The sequence below is a fragment of the Carcharhinus amblyrhynchos genome, chromosome 14 (genome assembly GCF_965287045.1).
Source record: "Carcharhinus amblyrhynchos chromosome 14, sCarAmb.v2.hapA, whole genome shotgun sequence".
Classification (NCBI taxonomy): Eukaryota; Metazoa; Chordata; class Chondrichthyes; order Carcharhiniformes; family Carcharhinidae; genus Carcharhinus; species Carcharhinus amblyrhynchos.
The window spans coordinates 40,397,517-40,417,046 of NC_137337.1; the positions used below are offsets into that span (position 1 = coordinate 40,397,517).

At 40.8% G+C, this 19,530-nt stretch overlaps 1 protein-coding gene across 1 annotated transcript in view; it reads left to right on the plus strand.

Annotated features, from left to right (window-relative positions):
* Positions 1-895: 895 nt before the first annotated feature.
* Positions 896-19,530, plus strand: part of naa30 (N-alpha-acetyltransferase 30, NatC catalytic subunit) — a 34,196-nt gene continuing 15,561 nt past the window's right edge. The window contains exon 1 of the mRNA XM_080202760.1: positions 896-2,012. Within this exon, the coding sequence (XP_080058886.1) occupies positions 1,248-2,012 (765 nt within the window). The 5' untranslated portion in view covers positions 896-1,247. The remainder of the gene's footprint in view (positions 2,013-19,530) is intronic.

A 19,530-nucleotide genomic window follows, 5' to 3' on the forward strand; every position in this document is an offset into this window, starting at 1 on the left:
GAATAAAAGAATAATCACGAACACAGAAGTAATAGCCCCATTCTAACTGGTTTTCCTAGGACATCCCAAGAATCAGTCTGATGAACCTTCAGAGATAAAAACGAATCTACGATACATGGGAATAAAGGCAAATACTGTGGGTGCTGGAATCTAAAACAAAAACAGAAAATGCTGGAAAAATTCAGCAGGTCTGACAGTATCCGGATGATCCTGATTTGAAACGCTGGCTCTATTCTCCCTGCACAAGTGCTATCAGATCGGCTGAGTTTTTCCAACATTTACTGTTTTTGTGTATAATGCATGAAATATCGCTCATAAAACCAAACACCAAAAGGCAAAAACATCCCTTTATATGTAACTCGACAGTGATCCAGCCCAGGGCAACGATTATCATCTGCAATAGTTGGAAAATAGACATCTTGAACATGATAAACTTCATAAAAATCAAAGAAAATAAACAGTTGCCGCACTAAAACCAAATAAATCCTAACTTTGGAACATCCTGCTTGATTTCAGACAGATATGAAGAGATAAAACAGCACGACTCACGAACAATACCAAGAAAGGAAAGACTCAATAGACACAAGGTTGCATTTGCAGCAAGAGAATGGTTTAAGGATAATTTCCAGCAGCTTCCACCGACTGAACTCACATACAAACCAGAAATAAATTCATAAACACCTATGAGGTGTGGAAAGGAGGAGTTATTTGTTTCATTGAGCTCGGTTAAACATACAGACAGCCATCGCTTCTTGGCTCACTGCCCTCCCTCCCCCAGTCCCGCGCGCGCAGCCGGTCAAAGGTCAGCGTCGTAAAACAAAAGTTGTAGGGGAAGCGCGGAGCCGTCTTTACGACGGTTGTGACGTATCCGGGGGCGTCCGGGCCGCGCGCCCGCTTCACTTTACGGCAGCGCCTAGGTTGAGAGTGGAAACGGCCTCGAGTTACAGGCTGCGGGCCGGTGCTGCCTGTGCTCGGCTTCCCCTCTTCCCCAGCCACCTCTCCCTCTGTCTGTGTGGGTGTCGGGCTCTGCCTGGCAGCCCTCCCCCGATCCCTGTGTAGCTCCAGTCGGGATGTGTGAGTGCTGAGGGCGGGCAGCGAGTCCTTTCCCCCCCTCACCCCCCCCTCCCCTTCCACCCCCACCCTCTCTCCCTCCCTCCTTCCCCTCCACCCTCTCCGGGTTGGAATCATTTTCTGTCTCTCCCTGCTTTCGGCCCTCATGCTGTCGCCGTGTTTCTCCGCTCTCTAGGATGTCTGATGTACCGCCCGGGCCTAGCGTGCTCTCCCCAGCCCCCGCTGACATCTCTCCCTTCGCCGCAACTCTCAACCACTCGGGCGCTTACGACCAGCTCCCGGGGCCGCAGCCAGGAGGGGGCGGCGAGGAGGAGGAGGAGGAAGCTGCTGCTCTGGATGGGACAGGCCAGGAACACGGCGAGGAGGGTGGGCCACAGCCGGCGAACAGTGTTGGGGGCTACCCGGAGCCGAACCGAGCCAAGAAGGGCGTCCTGCACCTTCACCACCACCATCATCACCACCAGCAGCAGCAGCGACTGCTCAACGGCTGTGTTATCATAAACCCCGAGCTCCACTACAAGGCGGACTGCAAAGGCCGCCTGTCCTGCACCGAGGCCGCCGCCGCCGATTTTCACCCCGGACTGTCACTGCCCGAAGGTGGCAGGAGGAAAGCCGACGCCAGTTATTGTGAGGGTCCCAACGTGAACCATGCGAACCAAAGGACTGCCGAGGCGGCCGGGCCCGACACTCATAACCCCAGAGATGGACTCGATCGGATTGGTGTCAGCCCAGATGATGAAGAACAGTACCGCCTGTCCGCCTCGATAGCTGCTTGTAGTTTGCACCCGCAACAAGAGCCCGACAGGATACGATATGTTGGCTATGAGTCAGAGTTGCAAATGCCAGACATAATGAGGTTGATCACGAAAGATTTGTCTGAACCTTATTCCATATATACATATAGATATTTTATTCACAACTGGCCGCAGCTTTGTTTTCTGGTAAGTGTGGTTGGGGGAAAGGGCTATATAACTTGCAAGTTGTATCTAAAATAATACAGAAATCCTTGTGTAACGTTTTGAATGTAGCACCACTTTTGCACGGACTAAATATGAACGCCTGAAAAATCACTGAAGTATTGTATGCTGACTCCACTCTTCCAATTGTAAGCAATAATTGTCATGTTAACGAGTGTAGTTTTATTTTTGTGTAAGCATCTATAGGCTTTGGGAACTTGCATTGCAAAATAATGGATTTGTCTTGCTATTTATAGACTTCGATGCGATGGATAACCTTGACTTTGCAGTTCTGTTTAATGTGAAAGACTCAGTGAAGAGTTCGAAGGCTTACAGACTTGTTCTAAAATCCGTTGAAATCCTGTTGTGTGAAAAGGACTGACAGTTGTTTATTAGACTTACATTTGGTACATTGAGAGGTTTTCTTTAATGGTAACACTCATCATGTTAATACCACATGTTCTAAGCATGTATTGAATTCCTCTGGCTACTACAGATCTAACAATGCGAAAAACCATTTTTGCCTCTAGCATTTCTACCTTTACCTGAAACACAGCAGTAAACAGCGGAGGTGGTTTGAATTTTTTTGGTTCACTGTAAATACACATTTAAAATCTTAAGTCACTATTAGTGAAGGAATGAAGGGTGATTTTCTGGTTCTCTATTGCAAACCATAGGTGTGATACTGGTGTCTCAATGCTTGAAATTGGAAGTTTTTGGAACTGTTGGCACAGAATACTCTTGTAGGAATATTCATATTTATGTAATTAATTTTAGCAAATGGAGAACATCAATAAATGTTCAATGACAACCTGTGTTACGATTTCCATTGAGATTTTAAAAAAAATTCAAATTTCCAATTAATAGCTGAAAGGATGAAAGGAGATTTTGCATTTTAAGACTACTGTAACTAAAGACTAAAAATAGTATTGACTGACTGCTTTCTTTGTAGGCAGCTTGTACTTTAATCCACAAAATAAACATTCCCCTTTTTCTTCAGCGCAACTGAAAAATGTATTTCATGTAAGTTACACTGACCTTGAAGTAGATATTCAAATCTCTGGGAATTAATGCTGCTAGCATTTTACTTCTGTTCCTTTCCTTTCTCAGTCTGGGAACATTTAAGTTCAGAACCATCTTTCACAGTGAGATTTATTTCCCCATAAATTCATCATTTAGCATGAGCCAAACAAAATTCCCAGCCTAATTTTTAACTTGGGTCTTTTCAATCCTAATGGGAGCTCTCACCTGCATCCCTGTGTGAACAGCATCTTGTTGCCCATAACTGCTCTTCCTCTCAGCTTCTGGCAGACCAACTTGTCTGAGAACAATCAACAATGTTGTAGAGATGCTTTCACTCTCAAAGCCCATCTTGATGGCAACATGAACAACATGCACCCCTTATCTAGGTAGAAATGCTGATTCACTATCCCTGAGACCTCAACTCCCAATGTAGGCAGTAAATGGATGGTTTAACACTCAACCTTTTGCAACCTGACATTTTGAACATTGTTCTGCTACTTTGGAGGCTCTCAGTCTGTCCTCTGTTCGGCTGCTGCTATTGCCCAAGTATAAACACCTCAAATAATCTGGGTTTCCTTTAATCTCTACCAGTCAAACCACCCAGGCCTGCTGTCAGGCAAAGTCCAGAACAGGTCATTTGGCCCCTTTCATTTTGCCTTTAAATTAAAGACACAGTGGGATTTTCCACCACCAAACTGGTAAATCCCTCCAAAGGTCAGCAGGCCTTTGCATGTCCAGCCTCCCCAAACCATAATTTCTGTGGAGGGTGGGGTGGGAAAATTCCCTCCACAGTCTCAAAAACAATTTTACAAACCTAACAGTTGTAACACTTGTATTTATATAATAAAATCAGAAAATGCTGGAAATATTCAGGTTTGGCAGGATCTCTGGAGAGCAAAATGTTTCAACTCATAACATTTCATCAGAACTGGGAAAAGTGAGAAATATAATAGCTTTTAAAGAGATGAAATGAGAGACGATGGGGGAGAAACAAAACAGAAGGTATATCATAAGGCGGAAGACATTAAATGATAAGTGTTGGTGGAACAGAGTCCAAGCGAGTGGTAATGGGACCACTGAAGAAACAAAAACTGGACAGGGAGTTCTGATGAAAGCTGAAATACCGTTCCTTGAATGTGCTTGTGCTCCACTGGAACACTGCAGTAGGCCGAGAACAGAGATGTTGACGTGATAGTAATGGGAAGATTTTAAATGGCAAGCCAGTTGAAGCTTGGGTTGTGCTTGCAGACTGAACTGAAGAGTTCTACAAAGTGGTTACCCAATCTGTGTTTGATCCCCCCAATTTAGATAAGAGTGCATTGTGAGCAGCAAATATGGTGTAATAAATTGAAAATTCTCATGAGTCCTTTGATAAGTCCAAGAGAACTCCCTGGAACAATGCAAAGAGCTCTGTGTGGCCTTTAATGACCTGTCAAATGCCTTTGACTCCCATCAAAGATGAAGTCCTTTGGAAAGTCCTCCAGAGGTGATCATATCCAGCAAAGGTTGCTACTAATCTGTACCTACTGCCTGAAGGTATGACAGACATCATTTTTTGCAATGGAATGTAGCATGAGGCCTTTTGTATTCAGACAGACGTTAAGCAAGACTGTGTGATTATACCAATCCTTTTCACTATTTACCTCAATCTGGTATTGGAACTCACTTTGATGCATATGAAATCTGTTCCCCTGGTTTGGGCATTACATCCACATGCCAAATAATCTATTTCCTAAGCAAATTCTCTTTCATAAATTAAGCATGGCACTCAATCTCCAGGATGGCATTCAGACAACCTCATTGAAAAGGAGGGCAAATTGAGATTTGCACCTGATATTGGTGAATGGAAAGAACTTGCATAGGTTGTACTATGTGGCAACACTTCGTCCAACAAGCCACAACACAATTGGAGACTTACTGCAGCAACTGCTGCAGAGAAGTGGTGGGAGTAGAAGAGAGAGTAAAACCCTGAGTTGAAAACTGCCCTGATTTTTCTTTCTTTTGCACCCCCACTCCATTTAGTGACAGCAGCTTGTCCTTTGCCTAAAGACCTGTGCCTCCAGGATTTGCTTGCTGCATCATTTCAGGCTAGACATCGTCCTTGTTTGAAGGATCTTGATAAGGAGGTCAGGGGTTATGGGGAAAAGGCAGGAGAATGCAGATGAGAAAAATATCAGCTGTGATTGAATGGCCGCGCAGACTGGATAGGCTGAGTAGCCTAATTCTGCTCCTATATCTTGCAGTCTTATAACTGACAACAATGTGTGTAAGTCATGGCTTCACGTAGAAGGAGTGCTTTGAGCCTTGAACAGTGAGGAGATAAAAGGGTGGGTGTTGCATCTCCAGTATTTGTGTGGAAAGTTGCTGCGGGAAGGGGACAGTGTTGGGGCGATAGAGGAGTGAACCAGGGTGTCACTGAGAGAATGGTCTCTTTGGAATATTGAAAGAGGAAAAATGTACTTGATGTATTGTGCTGGAGGTGGTGGAAATGGCAGAGCATGATCTGTCAAATATGGAGCTGGAAGTTTACCCTGCTCTCCGTTTTGTCTTTTTTCCCCCATACTTTGCTTTCAGACAGCAGCTATTCATTATTCTGCCATTCGCACCTCCACTGGACCCATCTTTCGTTTCTTTACTTGTGACATTACTATTCCCTGAGATTCTGCCCTACCAATTCTTTTGTAATTTGATGTTTCCCGTCTTCTGGCCTCCTTTTTTATTTGTGTCTTCCCCCTTTCACCTCGGAAACTATTTCACCAGAACTGTGAAAAGTTAAGAATGTAAGATCAAGGCCTGAAATGTTAATAGATTACAATGTTAAAATGTGATAAAATGCTGCCTGGCTACAGAGTATTTAAAGAAAATATATTCAAATGTGGCCCGTGTGTATTGCTGGCAGGCCAGCATTTATTGCTCATCCCTAGTTGCCATTGAGAAGGTGGTGGTGAGCTGCTTTCTTGAAACGCTGCAGTCCACATTTCAGTATTTGCATTTTTTCCTGTATATTTTAATTCAAGTGTCAAAGTGGTAGGTTTTATGGAATATCTTAAAGGATATGTGTGAGGCGGAGAGAGAAAGGAATTCCAGAGCTTTAGTGCTGAAGGCATGGCTGTGATACAGTGATAAAATCAGGGATGCTCAAGAGGCCAGATTTGGAGAGGCTTGCAAAGAGGAAGTGGGGTGGGGGAATTGAAAATGAGGATAAGAATTTTATAATGTTGCTTAATCAAGGCCCAGTGTAGGTCAGCAAGCAGAGAGGTGATGAGAACCTGCAGCACCTTCAGTTACAGAGCAGCGTTTTGGGTGACATCACTTTTATCGAGGGTGGAACATGGCAGTCCAACCAGGACTGCATTAGAAGTGTCAAGAGGCAATAAAATCATTGAGGGTTTCGGCAGCAGAAGAGCTGAGGCAAGGCCTGAATTGAGCGATGGTGCAGAGAAGAAAGTAGACAGGCTTGATTGTGCACACAAGTGGTCAAAAGGGTCAGAAGCTTATCTGTGTCAAGAATGACACCAAGGTTGCAAACAGGTAAACCTCAGACTATTGGCAGGAAGAGACGTGGAATCGAGTGTTTAGAGAATGGATTTTGTGGCAGTGATCAAAGCTAATATTTCAGTCTTGCTAATATTCCTTTTGTATATTTGTCTAAAATGTAAATACTACACATATGAAGCTGAGAGCTGTCTGTGTTACATTTATAATTTACATTTATTCTTCCTGTTCAGAGCTGTATTGTTCCAAATTTTACTTTTTTGAATGTGTTTGAGAATCCATTTCTAAATGCAATGTGTTGCTCTTGGTTCCTTGATTCAACAAAAGTAACACTGCACATTCAGATATTTTCTTTAATGTCAGCAGGTACTAATTCCTCAGGTTGTAGGCAGATATAGATAGTGACGGAGTGGGTAAAATTCTGGCAGATGTAGTATAATGTGGGAAAATGTAGCAGGAAGAATAAAGAGTGTTACTTAAAGCACAACTCCCAAATTCCGAGGTGCAGAGGGATCTATGTGTTTAGTGCAAGAGTCATAAAATGTAAGTATGTAGGTACATCTGGTAATAAGGCTAATGGCATGCTATCCTTTATTACAAGAGGAATTTAACATAGAAGTAAGCATGCTATGCTTCAATTATGAAAGATATTGGTGTGACTACATCTTGAATATTGTGTGCATTGGAGGCAGTTTAGAGAGAGTTTACTAGATTGAAACTCAGAATGAGCACGTTGTCTTGAGGAAATGTTGGGCAGGCTGGGTTTATTTCCACTGGAGTTTCGAAGATTGAAGGATGGCTTGATTGAAGTATATAAGATCTTGAATGGTCTCAGAAATTGAATGTCGAAAGAATGTTTCCTCTCATTGGTGAATAAGAACATAAGAAATAGGAGCAGGAGTAGGCCAACCAGCCCTTCGAGCCTGCCCCACCATTCAATAAGATCATGGCTGAACTGTCGTGTCTCAGTTCCACATTCCCGCCCTCTCCCCATAACCCTTAATCCCCTCGCTTATCAAAAACCCATCAACCCGCGTCTTAAAAATATTTAGCGAGGCAGCCTCCACCACCTCAATGGGCAGAGAATTCCAGAGATTCACCACCCTTTGAGTGAAGAAGTTCCTCCTCAACTCCGTTCTAAACCGCCTCCCCTTTATCTTGAGGCTGTGCCCCCTAGTCCTACTGTCCTTTCTGAGCGGGAAGAGCGTCTCCACCTCTATCCTATCCATCCCATTCATCATCTTATACGTCTCAATGAGATCTCCCCTCATTCTTCTAAACTCTTAACGAGTACAAACCTAGTTTATTCAGCCTCTCCTCATAGCTCAGAATTAGAGGGCATTGTTTTTAAAATTAGGGGATCGCCCTTTTCGGGCAGAGATGAAATAAAAAATATTGTGGATTGTGTGACTTTGGAACGCTGCCTTAGAAGGAGGTGGAGTCATTGAATATTTTTAAGGTGGAGCTTGGTAGATTCTTGTTGGGCAAGAGTTTACCGGGAGTAGGTGAGAATGTGCAATTCAAAACAGAAACAGGTTAGTCAGAATCTTATTGAATGGTAGAACTATCTTGATGTGCCAAATGGCCTATTGTCTCCTATTTCATAAAGATTCTATTTAGAAAATTTGCTCTCTGTTTGGGAGGCCACAACTAAGAATATTTTGACTCCCTTGAATTGGTGCAGTGATGGTGTTCCTGTAGTGGGTAAAATTCCAGGGTTTTTAGCCCATACATTAGTCTTTGCAATCTAAGGGGCTAGGTAGGCCACTTTTGGAGAGCTTAAGAATCAGCTCACCAAGTCAGCTATTTGTTAATGTTATACCTCAGGAAGACCTGAACTTGAGTAGCGTTGTGTAATAACACTAATGCTTGTTAATGGACAGAAGCAGAACCATGGCTCAGAAACAGCTGTAATTCACAAACCTCAATCCAATCTCATTGTACCCAGAAACTCACTCACCATTGACCATTTCTCTAATTCAAGTTTTCTTCCTGCATAAATTCTCTGAATATATTTATAATGACTGAGTTCTACCAATCATGCACATTCCATGTTAAATAAATTAGTCTCTGTTTAGTTGGTGCGTACAAGTGATTTTAACTGGTACCTGCCAAACTCTTGTTTGCCTTCATTATTTTGCCTGCAGGAACAGCTTGTGGATCTTTGCTATTCATATTGTTTCCACTTTTATTATTTAAACAGGACGAATCAGCATCTTTGCCCTTTGGTAATCTTTGAATTCAGTAGTTAATGTGAAACAGGAATCACATGTAGGCGAGACAAGATAGTGATGATGGCACATTTAAGGAATCTGCTAAGTTTTGGATGACAGGTCAGCTTATTTCATGCCATTTTCTTGTGTCAGCCCACAAATTGGGATCTAGTGAATTCAACGTCTCAAGTTATTATTGGTAAAACATGAACTTTTGTCAATTAACACAAGCACTGTGCAATAATGATCTGAGATTTCAGCAATAGTAAGCTCAGTATAGTTGTAATTGTTTCTTGAAAATGGTGGCAGGGAAATCAACCATTCCCATTCATTGAGGAATGTACACTTATCACCAGGTCAGGTTCAATTTCCATGTCCCTTTTTCCTAGCTGCTTCCACAACTGCACCAGAATTAAATATCCTGCTTGCACATTGTGTAGTTACTTTAAGAAGCCAGAAGTTGGCCTATGCTGCCAGCTTCCCCAGTTTTCTTCTAACTTCCCTCTGTTGAAACCACCCCAACATCTCCTTGCTGGGGATTGACGAAGCGAATTGGAGAGGAGGGAATAGCTAACAAAAAAACAGTCATAACAGTTAGCGATTATCAACATCATTGCTACTGTAATTTCAGTAATGTCAGTAGTCATTAGGACTGCTTCATGGACAATCCTTTTGCCTGCTTAAGGGAAAACTAACTTGTTTCCAAGTCATTGTGCCGCCCTAGGGCAGATTTAACTATTCGAAGACTTGAACTAATTTTAATGCTTTAATAAACTACCTTGGTCTTGAACAAATCAGTACTATTAGCTTTGTTCCAAAGCTTACAGTAAACCAGCTCTGCATCACCACTGCTTCTTTCAGCTCCGTCCACTCTGCTGCCCATGTCCTAACTTGCACCAAATCCTGTTCACCTGTCACCCTCATGTTTGCCGAACTGCGTTGTTTAGCAGTCAGGCAACGCCTCGATTTCAAAACTGTCATCCTTGTTTCCAAATCCCTCCATGGTCTTAGTACAATTACACAATCCTCTGAGTATCGGCATTATAATTTTGGCTTCTTGAGTATTCACAATTTTAATTGTTACTTCATTGGCCATTCCTTCAGCTGCCTGGGCCCAATGCTTTAAAATTGCCTTCCTGAACCACTCTGCCTTTCTACTTCATTTTCCTCCTTTAAGATGCTCTCTAAAAACCATCTCTTTGGCCAAGCTTTCATTTACACACCTTAATGTGGTTGATGGCAGCTTTTTTTTCATGTGCCTTGGGATCTTTTATAATGTTGAAGGGGCTACATAAATACAGACTGTTTTACATAATAAAAGGTAGATTGTAAATTGAGGTACACACATGTCTGTACGTTTTATGATACAAGTTAATATTTTTGTAATGTCTCAGTAATACCAGGATATTGGTTTTTATAGAGAGCATATCTTTGCTCATTTTGCTAAAGAAACTTTTCAATCTTTTTTTTAAAAATAGTGTGTTCTCTTCGAGTATTGAACTAGAAATTTAGACTGAAAGAGCCTTACTAAGGACTCTTTCCACAACAAAAATACAAGTACCTGAAACTGCTAACTGCAAGGTTAATTGTAGTCTTATTTTCAATTTTTAAAAATCTAGGTTATATATCAAAATTGAGCACTAATTGAATTCTGAAACCGCTATATATGGTCTGTTTGCAATGCCTTTTCTCTCAAGATTGAAATGCTTGGATGCTTAATTTTTATATATTGTAATCTGGCTAACTGGTCCTAGTCACTTAGCTTTGACCTCAACTCATTGTAAGAACATAAGAAATAGGAGCAGGAGTAGGCCAACTAGCCCTTCGAGCCTGCCCCGCCATTCAATAAGATCATGGCTGATCTGTCGTGGCTCAGTTCCACATTCCCCCCCTCTTCCCATAACCCTTAATCCCCCCTCTTATCAAAAACCCATCAACCCGCATCTTAAAAATATTTAGCGAGGTAGCCTCCACCACTTCAACGGGCAGAGAATTCCAGAGATTCACCACCCTTTGAGTGAAGAAGTTCCTCCTCAACTCTGTTCTAAACCGCCCCCCCTTTATCTTGAGGCTGTGCCCCCTAGACCTACTATCCTTTCTGAGCGGGAAGAGTCTCTCCACCTCTATCCTATCCATCCCATTCATCATCTTATACGTCTCAATGAGATCTCCCCTCATTCTTCTAAACTCTAACGAGTACAAGCCTAATTTATTCAGCTGCTCCTCATAGCTCAACCCCCTCAACTCTGGCATCAGCCTAGTAAACCTCCTCTGCACTCCCTCCAAGGCCAAAATATCCTTACCATCCCTGGGTTTTAATTTAGTATTATGCTTTTGCTAAAGGACAAGTGCTATTAACTTTACAATAGGAATTCTAAATACTGCATTATCAAATTTATATCCATGCTTATTTATAGAGCTTAATTCACGTTGACTTCTACAATTGTGAGAATTAGGTAGATTTTTAAAATTGTGTGCATTATTTTTGTATTATCTACAAAGTAGATTTCTTTGTTAAAAGAAAATCATTAACATACGTAAACGCTTCCTATGCATTTAGATTCACATAATTCTCCAAGGCACTTCACAACCAATAGTGTTTTCTGGAAAAACATGACAGCCAATTGTGTGCAGCAAGTTAAAGTACATGGTCAGTTAATCTGTTTTGATGGTCATCTTTGAAAGATGAAGGGTGGCCAGGACAACAACTTGTCATCTTTCGAAAAAGTCTCATGTGGTCTTTTGCAATCACCTGAACAAGAGTGCTAGCATTGTGTATTCTTACTGTATCTAACAAAAAGACTTTTGCTCTCAAAAGTATTTGCATCTCATTAAGTGTTTTCAACTCATCCTGTTGAGTTCTGGAAAACACATCACATTTAGAAATTAAGAAACAACATACTGAAGTACTATCTTGGGCTATGCAGAAGTGATATTCTGAGCCATATGCACCAGGAAATGGATTAATAGTATATTTTGAATAGTAAGATTTTAATGGACCAGAGGAATTTTGATCTTTAGAGAGGGAAGATGCAATGCATAACCTTCACCACTGTTGCACTGTTTCTGCAAAAGCTATGGATACACTCTAGCAACTCACATGTTACTTTGATAATACCTCCTTCCTTGTGACCTACCCCCAATAATGGCAGGAGCAGCATGGGAACACCATTAGCTCCAGGTTCCTCTCAGAAATGCACATTATTCTGATTTGCACAAACATGGCCATTTCTTCACTATCGCTGGATCAAGGTTCTGGAAATCCTATCATCACTCTGGCACTGCCATTACCTGGAGGATGAAGTGGTTTGAGATAGCTCAACAATACCTCAGTGCAACTAGCGATGGACAATCAACACAGCCTTCACAGCGGCATCCACAACCTTTTGAAGTAAAAATGGAAGGTGGAAGCACCATAAATAAGACTTCATTATGGCAATGCAATTATAGATTTCATAGTAAGAATACAAAAACAAGTAACGGGTTCCACCAGGATGTTGCTAGGAAGGAGGAATTATTGTGTGACAGAATTTAGGGCTGTTGTCACAAGCTGCCAAGATCAAGGGGTGATACTTTGTTTCTACTAGCTGGCCAGATAATAAAAAGAGCACAAATTAAAGGTCAGAAAAAAATTATTGTGCAATAAGTAGTTAGAATATGGAATTCTCTGCCGCAGTGCACTGTTGAATCATAGTTCACGAGTTCCTTTAAAATTGAGATATGTAGTTGCTTTAAAGAGGAATGTTATATGTAAAAAAAAACAAGAAAGTGGTTTAAATTAGCTGGCTTGTGGAGAAAAACACCATGGATCTGATGGACAAGATGCCCTCTTTCTGTCTCATATTCTATGAAGATCCAAGTTCAGTCCATATACAATGCTGGCATTTCTAAACATGGGGATGGTTTAAGTACCCTTAGAGTACAGAAGGTAGAATTGTCCTCATTTGCTAAATGCTGACACTGGAATGCCTGATGGAATTTGATACATGTGGACTTTGAGGACTAGATTAGATGTGACTCATACAATGATCAGTTAGAAGAGGGACCAGAAGGAGCTGGTATCTTTACTGGAGACAAAAGCAAGAGATTTTTCAGAAGTGTGCCAGAAAATGTTGAAAGCACTTGAATCACATTGTATTTTTGGGAGAAGGGTTTAGCCTTTCAGGTGGCTGACCTTTTGTCAGAATCATCAATTCCAGAGGAGGGAAGCTGTGCAAAATTATATGTCTCAATTTGTTCCATCAATTAAAACAAAACAGATCTACTAACCAATGTTCCGACCAAACATAAACCTTCAACGTTAGCGAGCAGATTCACTTTTGGATAAACATAAAGGGATTAAAAATGTTGGGTCTGTTTGAATTGCATATGGTGATGCTGTTGGTATTCAGAGTGAAGGTACACTTGTTCTTGTAGTGAAAGGTGAGCTGTGCATTTATAATGCTATGCATTGGAAACTAGTGGCAACTAGAATCTGTAAATTACAAATTAAAATTCAGTACAAGTTTTTTTTTATCCTATCTGAAGTGCCTGGTTGACCCTCAGTGAATGCATTCAGTAAAACTATACGTTACAACTTCTGCATTCTGATCACCTGTTGTAAATTGCATCTTTAGGAGTGATTCAAAGTGTTTTTAATGGCAGGAGCAGTATCAGCAATAAATTATTTGTCAGATGTTGCGATGAGGGTGCTATTATCTCAATCGTATTGCACAAAAATAGAGTCCAAAATGTAACAACAAAACAATGCACCATAAGTGACCACAAAGGATCACACCTGTGGGAGAAGTATTTCCTACGTTGAGAAGTGATCCAGGAGCACTGGCAGTTTAGTTCTTTCCCTGACACAGATTGGAACAAGAGGACATTTAACTTGAAACGTGTTCCACGATTCAGCAAGATGATATAACTTGACATACTTGCATTTGTCCCGTCTCTGAATGTCTTTTGATAACAAAAATCAATCAGTCTCAGATCTATAATTATCAATTGACCTAACCTCAAGTATCATGCACAGAAGAGTTCCAAACAACACCCTTTATGTGTGGAAATATTTCCTAATTTCACTGTTGGAAGATTTCACTCCAATTTTTAGATTATGACTCCTTGTTCTGGACTTGCCAGCTAGCGAAAATACGCTCTGCTTTTTGTTATATCTTTTCTCGCTATAACTTGTGAATGTCGGGTATCGTTCTGGTAAATGCTTGCTGGAGTTCCTCCAAGGCCAGGCTATCCTTCTGAAGGTGTGTCCAGAATGTCAGATGTCATTTAACATACTTTAGAGCTGTTATTTTTGATGTTTACTTTAGGTGAATCCTCAATCACTAATTCAGTAGTAGTTGCCCTGGTATTGTCATCTCCCCACATTCTTTGCTGTAACTACTGATGCAAGGTAATTATTCAACATTCCTGCCCTTGTAATGTTTTCAAGAGGCCCATGTTGCTCTTAGCCACATAAATGTAATTGTCACAATAATTATGTAATTTGGATGGAACCCACCCTGTACCCTCGCCATGTTCCACTCTCCAAATTCCCAACTTTTATATTTGGTTTATGATGTGTTTGGTTTATGACCACTCCTGAACATATATGCATGATATGTTCATCTTGTGAATCTCTCCAGCTCAGGGTTCATGGAGCAATCATTTTCAGCCCCAAGATTAATACTTAGTTTTTAAATGTATATCCCATATTTTTTCATTCAAGTCATGAAGTGTTTTAGGTTGGAGTTTTGATTCAAGATTTCCTTTAACTCTACTCTGATCATTATTTGTTTAAAGTTAAGCATCTGCCTGCAGATTACTTACTGGTTATTGATAATTCTGTAATCTCTGTTGTGGTGAGCAGCATGCAAAAGGGGCTTTTTTCATTTCTGTCATTGTAATCTCCAGTTCTCTGGATCCGTGAGTACTTTTGTTCCCTGATTGACGAAGAAATTCTTCTAGGCTTTTCACTGATGATCTTGAGCCAGTTGCTGAGATGTATAAACATGGCTGAAGTTAAAACATTTTACAATATTCAGCAGAGCTGTACTTTTGCTCTGAATCCTACAATTATAGCTTATTTGCTTCTGTTGTTCAATTTATTAAATGGCAAGACACCGAACAATGTTAGCAATGTGTGGAGAAATCTGTGTGCTAGACTGACTTTTCATGCAGAATTGTGGAAAGCTAACTAAAGAACAAAATCCAACAAGTTTGGTGCAGAATGGGAGACATGAGACGTGACTGTATTATCATTAAACAGTTCCCTTTTCTCCCCATATCAGAGGAACAATAGGGAAATCCTACAGGAGTGCTACTGTTAGTGGCAGAGGTAATGCTGTGATGAACCAACCAAGAGGTTGGTGGTCATTGTTGAGACAAGATAACCGAACTTTCTCTTGTGTCTTGTCCAAGAATGCCAGAAAGTCTTAAGAACATCTTCAGATGTGGATGTGCTGTTTTTCACAAAGGACTTGGGTTTTACTGACCTGTGCTGAGGGGAATAGCGTTGCATACAAAAGAGAAAACTAGAGTCGTTGCTGGCAGCTTGGGCATTGGCAGTGGATTTGCACTTAGTGAATTGCTTTCATTTCACCCCATAGCTATAGCATGAATGTAATCTCAATCTGGGGTCAAGGACCCAATCTAACACCAAAGCAACAAGGAGAAAGATTTTCTGAAGGAAACTTTACACCATTACTTTGCAGTTGTTTAGGGCTTTAATTCCTGGAGTACATTCCACAATTTTAGCACACATTGGAACTTGAGTATATTCCCTTTAACCGCTTCTGCGTCTCATGCTTATAATTTTGTCTGTCACACTGCAGATGCTAGAATCTGAATCAAGAATGGAGGAAACTGGAAAAATTCAGCAGGTTGCAGCATCTATTAGGCAGGAAGCACTTAACATTGAATTATAGACCTTTGTACTTAAGCTGCTTTGTTCTGGGCTTGCGCACGATGGAAAAGTTTCTCCACATATAGCCCATTGAACACTTTTATAATCTTAAATGTACATGCACCCTGATAAAACATTAAGGAAGTCGGATAAGCAAACTAAGGGGCAACAGGCTAATAGCCAAAGAATAGACCAGGTGTTCCCATATGGCTGCTGCCCTTGACCTTCTAGGTGATAGTGGTTGTGGGTTTGGAAGGTGTTGTCTAAGACAACAATTGGTGAATTGCTGCAGTGCGTCTTATAGATGGTGTACACCGCTGCCACTGTGTGTTAGTAGTGGAGGGAGTGAATGTTGGTGGTGGTGAATAGGGTGCCAATTCAGCGAGCCACTTTGCCTGGATGGTATTGAGTGTCTTAAGGGTTGTTGAAGTTGCACTCCACCAGGCAGGTGGAGAGTATTCTATCACATTCCTAACTTGTGCGTTGTAGATTGTGGGCAGGCTTTGCGCAGTCAAGAGGTGTTATTCTCTGCAAATTCCCAGCTTTTGACCTATTGTCCCCACAGTATTTATATGGCTGGTCCAGTTCAGTTTCTACTCGATGGTAACCCCCAAAATTTGATAGTGGGGGGATTCAATAATACTGAATGCCATGGGGTAATGGTTAAATTCCTTCTTATTGAAGATGGTCATTGTGTGGCGTGAATGTTACATGACATTTATCAGCCCAAGCATCAATATTGTCCAGACCTTACAGCATTTGGACATAGACTGCTTCAGGGGAAAGTAAGTAGAAAGTTAATCACTTTTGTATTTTAAAATTTATTTTATTTCAAAAATTATTTCATTGACAATGTAAAATATTCCAATTTCAGAGTCTGATTTATTTTTCTGACGTGGTTGGTCCTATAGAACATAAGAATTAGGACTAGAAGTAGGCCATTTGATTCCTCAAGCTAGCTGCATCATTTAGTAAGAAGATGGTGGTTGATCCATGTGTTTCAAATTCCATTTTCCCATGTACCCTTGATTAACCCTTGATTCACTCACCTAGCCTGAATCTTTCTACCTGTGTCTTAAAAATATTCAATGACCCCACTTCTATCACCTGAGGCACAGAATTCCAAAGTTACACAACCCTCAAATCAATTCTCATCTGTGTCCTAAAAGGGCAATCCCTTATTTTAAAACAGAACCTCCTGGACACACCCACAAAAGGAAACATCTTTTCCACATCCACCTTCTCAAGACCGTTCAGGATCCTGGGTGTTTCAATCACTCTTCTAAAGTCCAATGGAAAGAAGTCTAGACTGCCCAAACCTACCTTATGTGCTCTTCATTACATGTTTTCTCATCTATCTTTGTGTCATTTGCAAATTTAACTACCTTCACTCCCCTCATCTAAGCTTTGATATCAATTGTAAAAGGTTGAAGCACCAGCGCAGACCACTGAAGAATTCTACTCATCACATCATATCCAGCCAATCAGAAAAAGATCCATTTATGCATGCTCTGTTTTCTACCAGCCAGTCAATCTATTATCCATGTTACCCCCTACATCATTACCTTTAAATTTTCACCATGACTTTCGATGTACCATCTTATCAATTGCCTTCTGGAAATCCAAGTACAGTATATCTGTAGGCTCTGTTTTATCCACGTTACTCCACCAAAGAATTCCAATAAATTGGTTGAACGTAATTTCCCTTTCACAAAACCATGCTGACTCTTAACGATTACCTCGAGTTTTTCTAAGTGCCCAGCTCTAACTTTATGATTGATTCTAGCACCTTTTCCACACAGTAGTTAAGCTGACTCACCTCTCTACCTCCTCCTTTCATGAACGGAGGAGATCACTGAACTACAGCTTTTATAATGATTTTAATGACAAAAAACTGATTTGCTTAAAGCTGTTTTACTTAAAGTTGCACTTTTCAGGAGCACAGCTGCAACTTTGAGGACTTATTGTAGTAATAGTTTTAAAGCAAAGGGTGTTAGATGTGTTTGTGTATTCTTTTATACATTGATGCGATCTGGATGTGAAGATATAATTTGACCGGGATCTGGATGTGGCCTTTATGTTTTGCTGCTTCCTTGTGTATTGGGTGGATCGTTTCTGTAGGCCAGTGAAAGACTGGTTTGAGGTCTGCAAGATTTTGATCCTTCCTAAACTTCACTTCATACACTAAAGTAATGGTGTTGGCCAGCATTCTTTTGCAACTTGTTTCAATATTGGAGCATTCTAGAAACACAGGCTTCTTCAATAAGTTGGGGCTGTTTAATTGGCCCCAGAATTACGAAATCATTGGGGAAAGAGAAAAGGTATTTTACCATTCTGAGCCTTTTGTGAGTGTTTCTGTTTTTAAGGTGACTGCTCACTCTTCTCTGCCCTAACATGCTTTGAATCAGCCTTTTAAGAGGAACAAACTCTGTTTTAAAAAGTGTTGCTTTACTATCCACCTGTATGGCCTTTGAGTAAGATTGCCAGATTTTTTACTAAGTGTGGACTTGTACTCAACAGGAACTGAAGTGAGATGCCAGATACCTTGCTGGTGTTTTAGTGAAGAATTTGTTCTTTAGTCTGACCTGTATTGAAACCCAGTTACTGAGGAACACAAATAAAAATTAAATCCTGTGTGCTTTCCAGGCCTTCTAAAAATTGCTTGATAAATTGATTCTCCTGTTTATTGAGCTTTATAGGTAAGTAGAATGTTAACATGGCAATTCATTATTATTATAGTTGAGAAAACGAGATTTAATATGTTTAAGAAATATGAAGACTGCCAGTCAACATAAAGCATGGTGGCAAAGCATTTGTTACTTACCAGAAATGATGTGACTATGAAATAAGATAGTCTTAAAAACAATATATACTGCCACTTCCATTGTGCAGTGTCTTCCTGATTCTGTGTCGATAGGATGGCACAGTGGTTAGCACTGCTACCTCATAGTGCCAGGGACGCAGATTTGATTCTGGCCTTAGATGACTGTGTGGAGTTTACACATTCTGCCCGTGTCTGTGTAGGTTTCCGCCAGGTGCGCTGGTTTCCTTCCATAGTCCAAAGATGTGCAGGTTATGTGGATTGTCCATGCTAAATTACCCCTTGATGTTCAAAGATTTGTGGATTAGCCTTGGCAAATGTGCAGGGTTATAGGGACAGGATGGGCGAGTGGGCCTAGATAGACTGCTCTTTTGAAGGGTTGGTGCGAACTGAATGGCCTCCTTCTGCACAGTTGGGATTCTATGGATATACTACCCTGACCTATTCAGTTAATGAAATTATAGTACGGTCCTTGTAGTAATGCCAACAGTAATTTTTAAATTATTTGTTTATGGGATGTGGGGGTCGCTGGAAAGATGAGCAGTTATTGTCCATCCCTAATTGTCCTCAAGAAGGTGGTAAGCTGCAATCATGTGGGCAATATATACCCACAATATTGTTAGATAGGGAATTCTAGGATTTTAACCCAGTGACGATTAACGTTCCTAACTCACGATTATGTGAGATTTGAGTTGGAGGTGGAAGCTGGATAGACTTGGAGGTGATGTTTCCATTGCCTTGTTGCCCATACCATTCTAAATTGCAAGCTTGGGAATTGGTGTGTGACATTAGTTTTTGAGAACTTTTTTTAAAAATCATGTTCTTTGCAGCTATAAGCAATTTTACTTTCATTGTTGCCAGATCATCTGCTAGAAGTCTTTTTTTATTGCTACTTCAGTGGCTTAAAATATATTTTGTTTATTTTTACCATGGGCCTTTTGGACATTCTGTAATTTATTTTATTACTGTGCATTGATAGGACTAGTTGACAGATCAGGTGACAGGAGCTCTTTTGTTTTCAGTTTTGAGCTGCTGTTTTAGTGTAGAAGAGGATGACCATCAGACTGG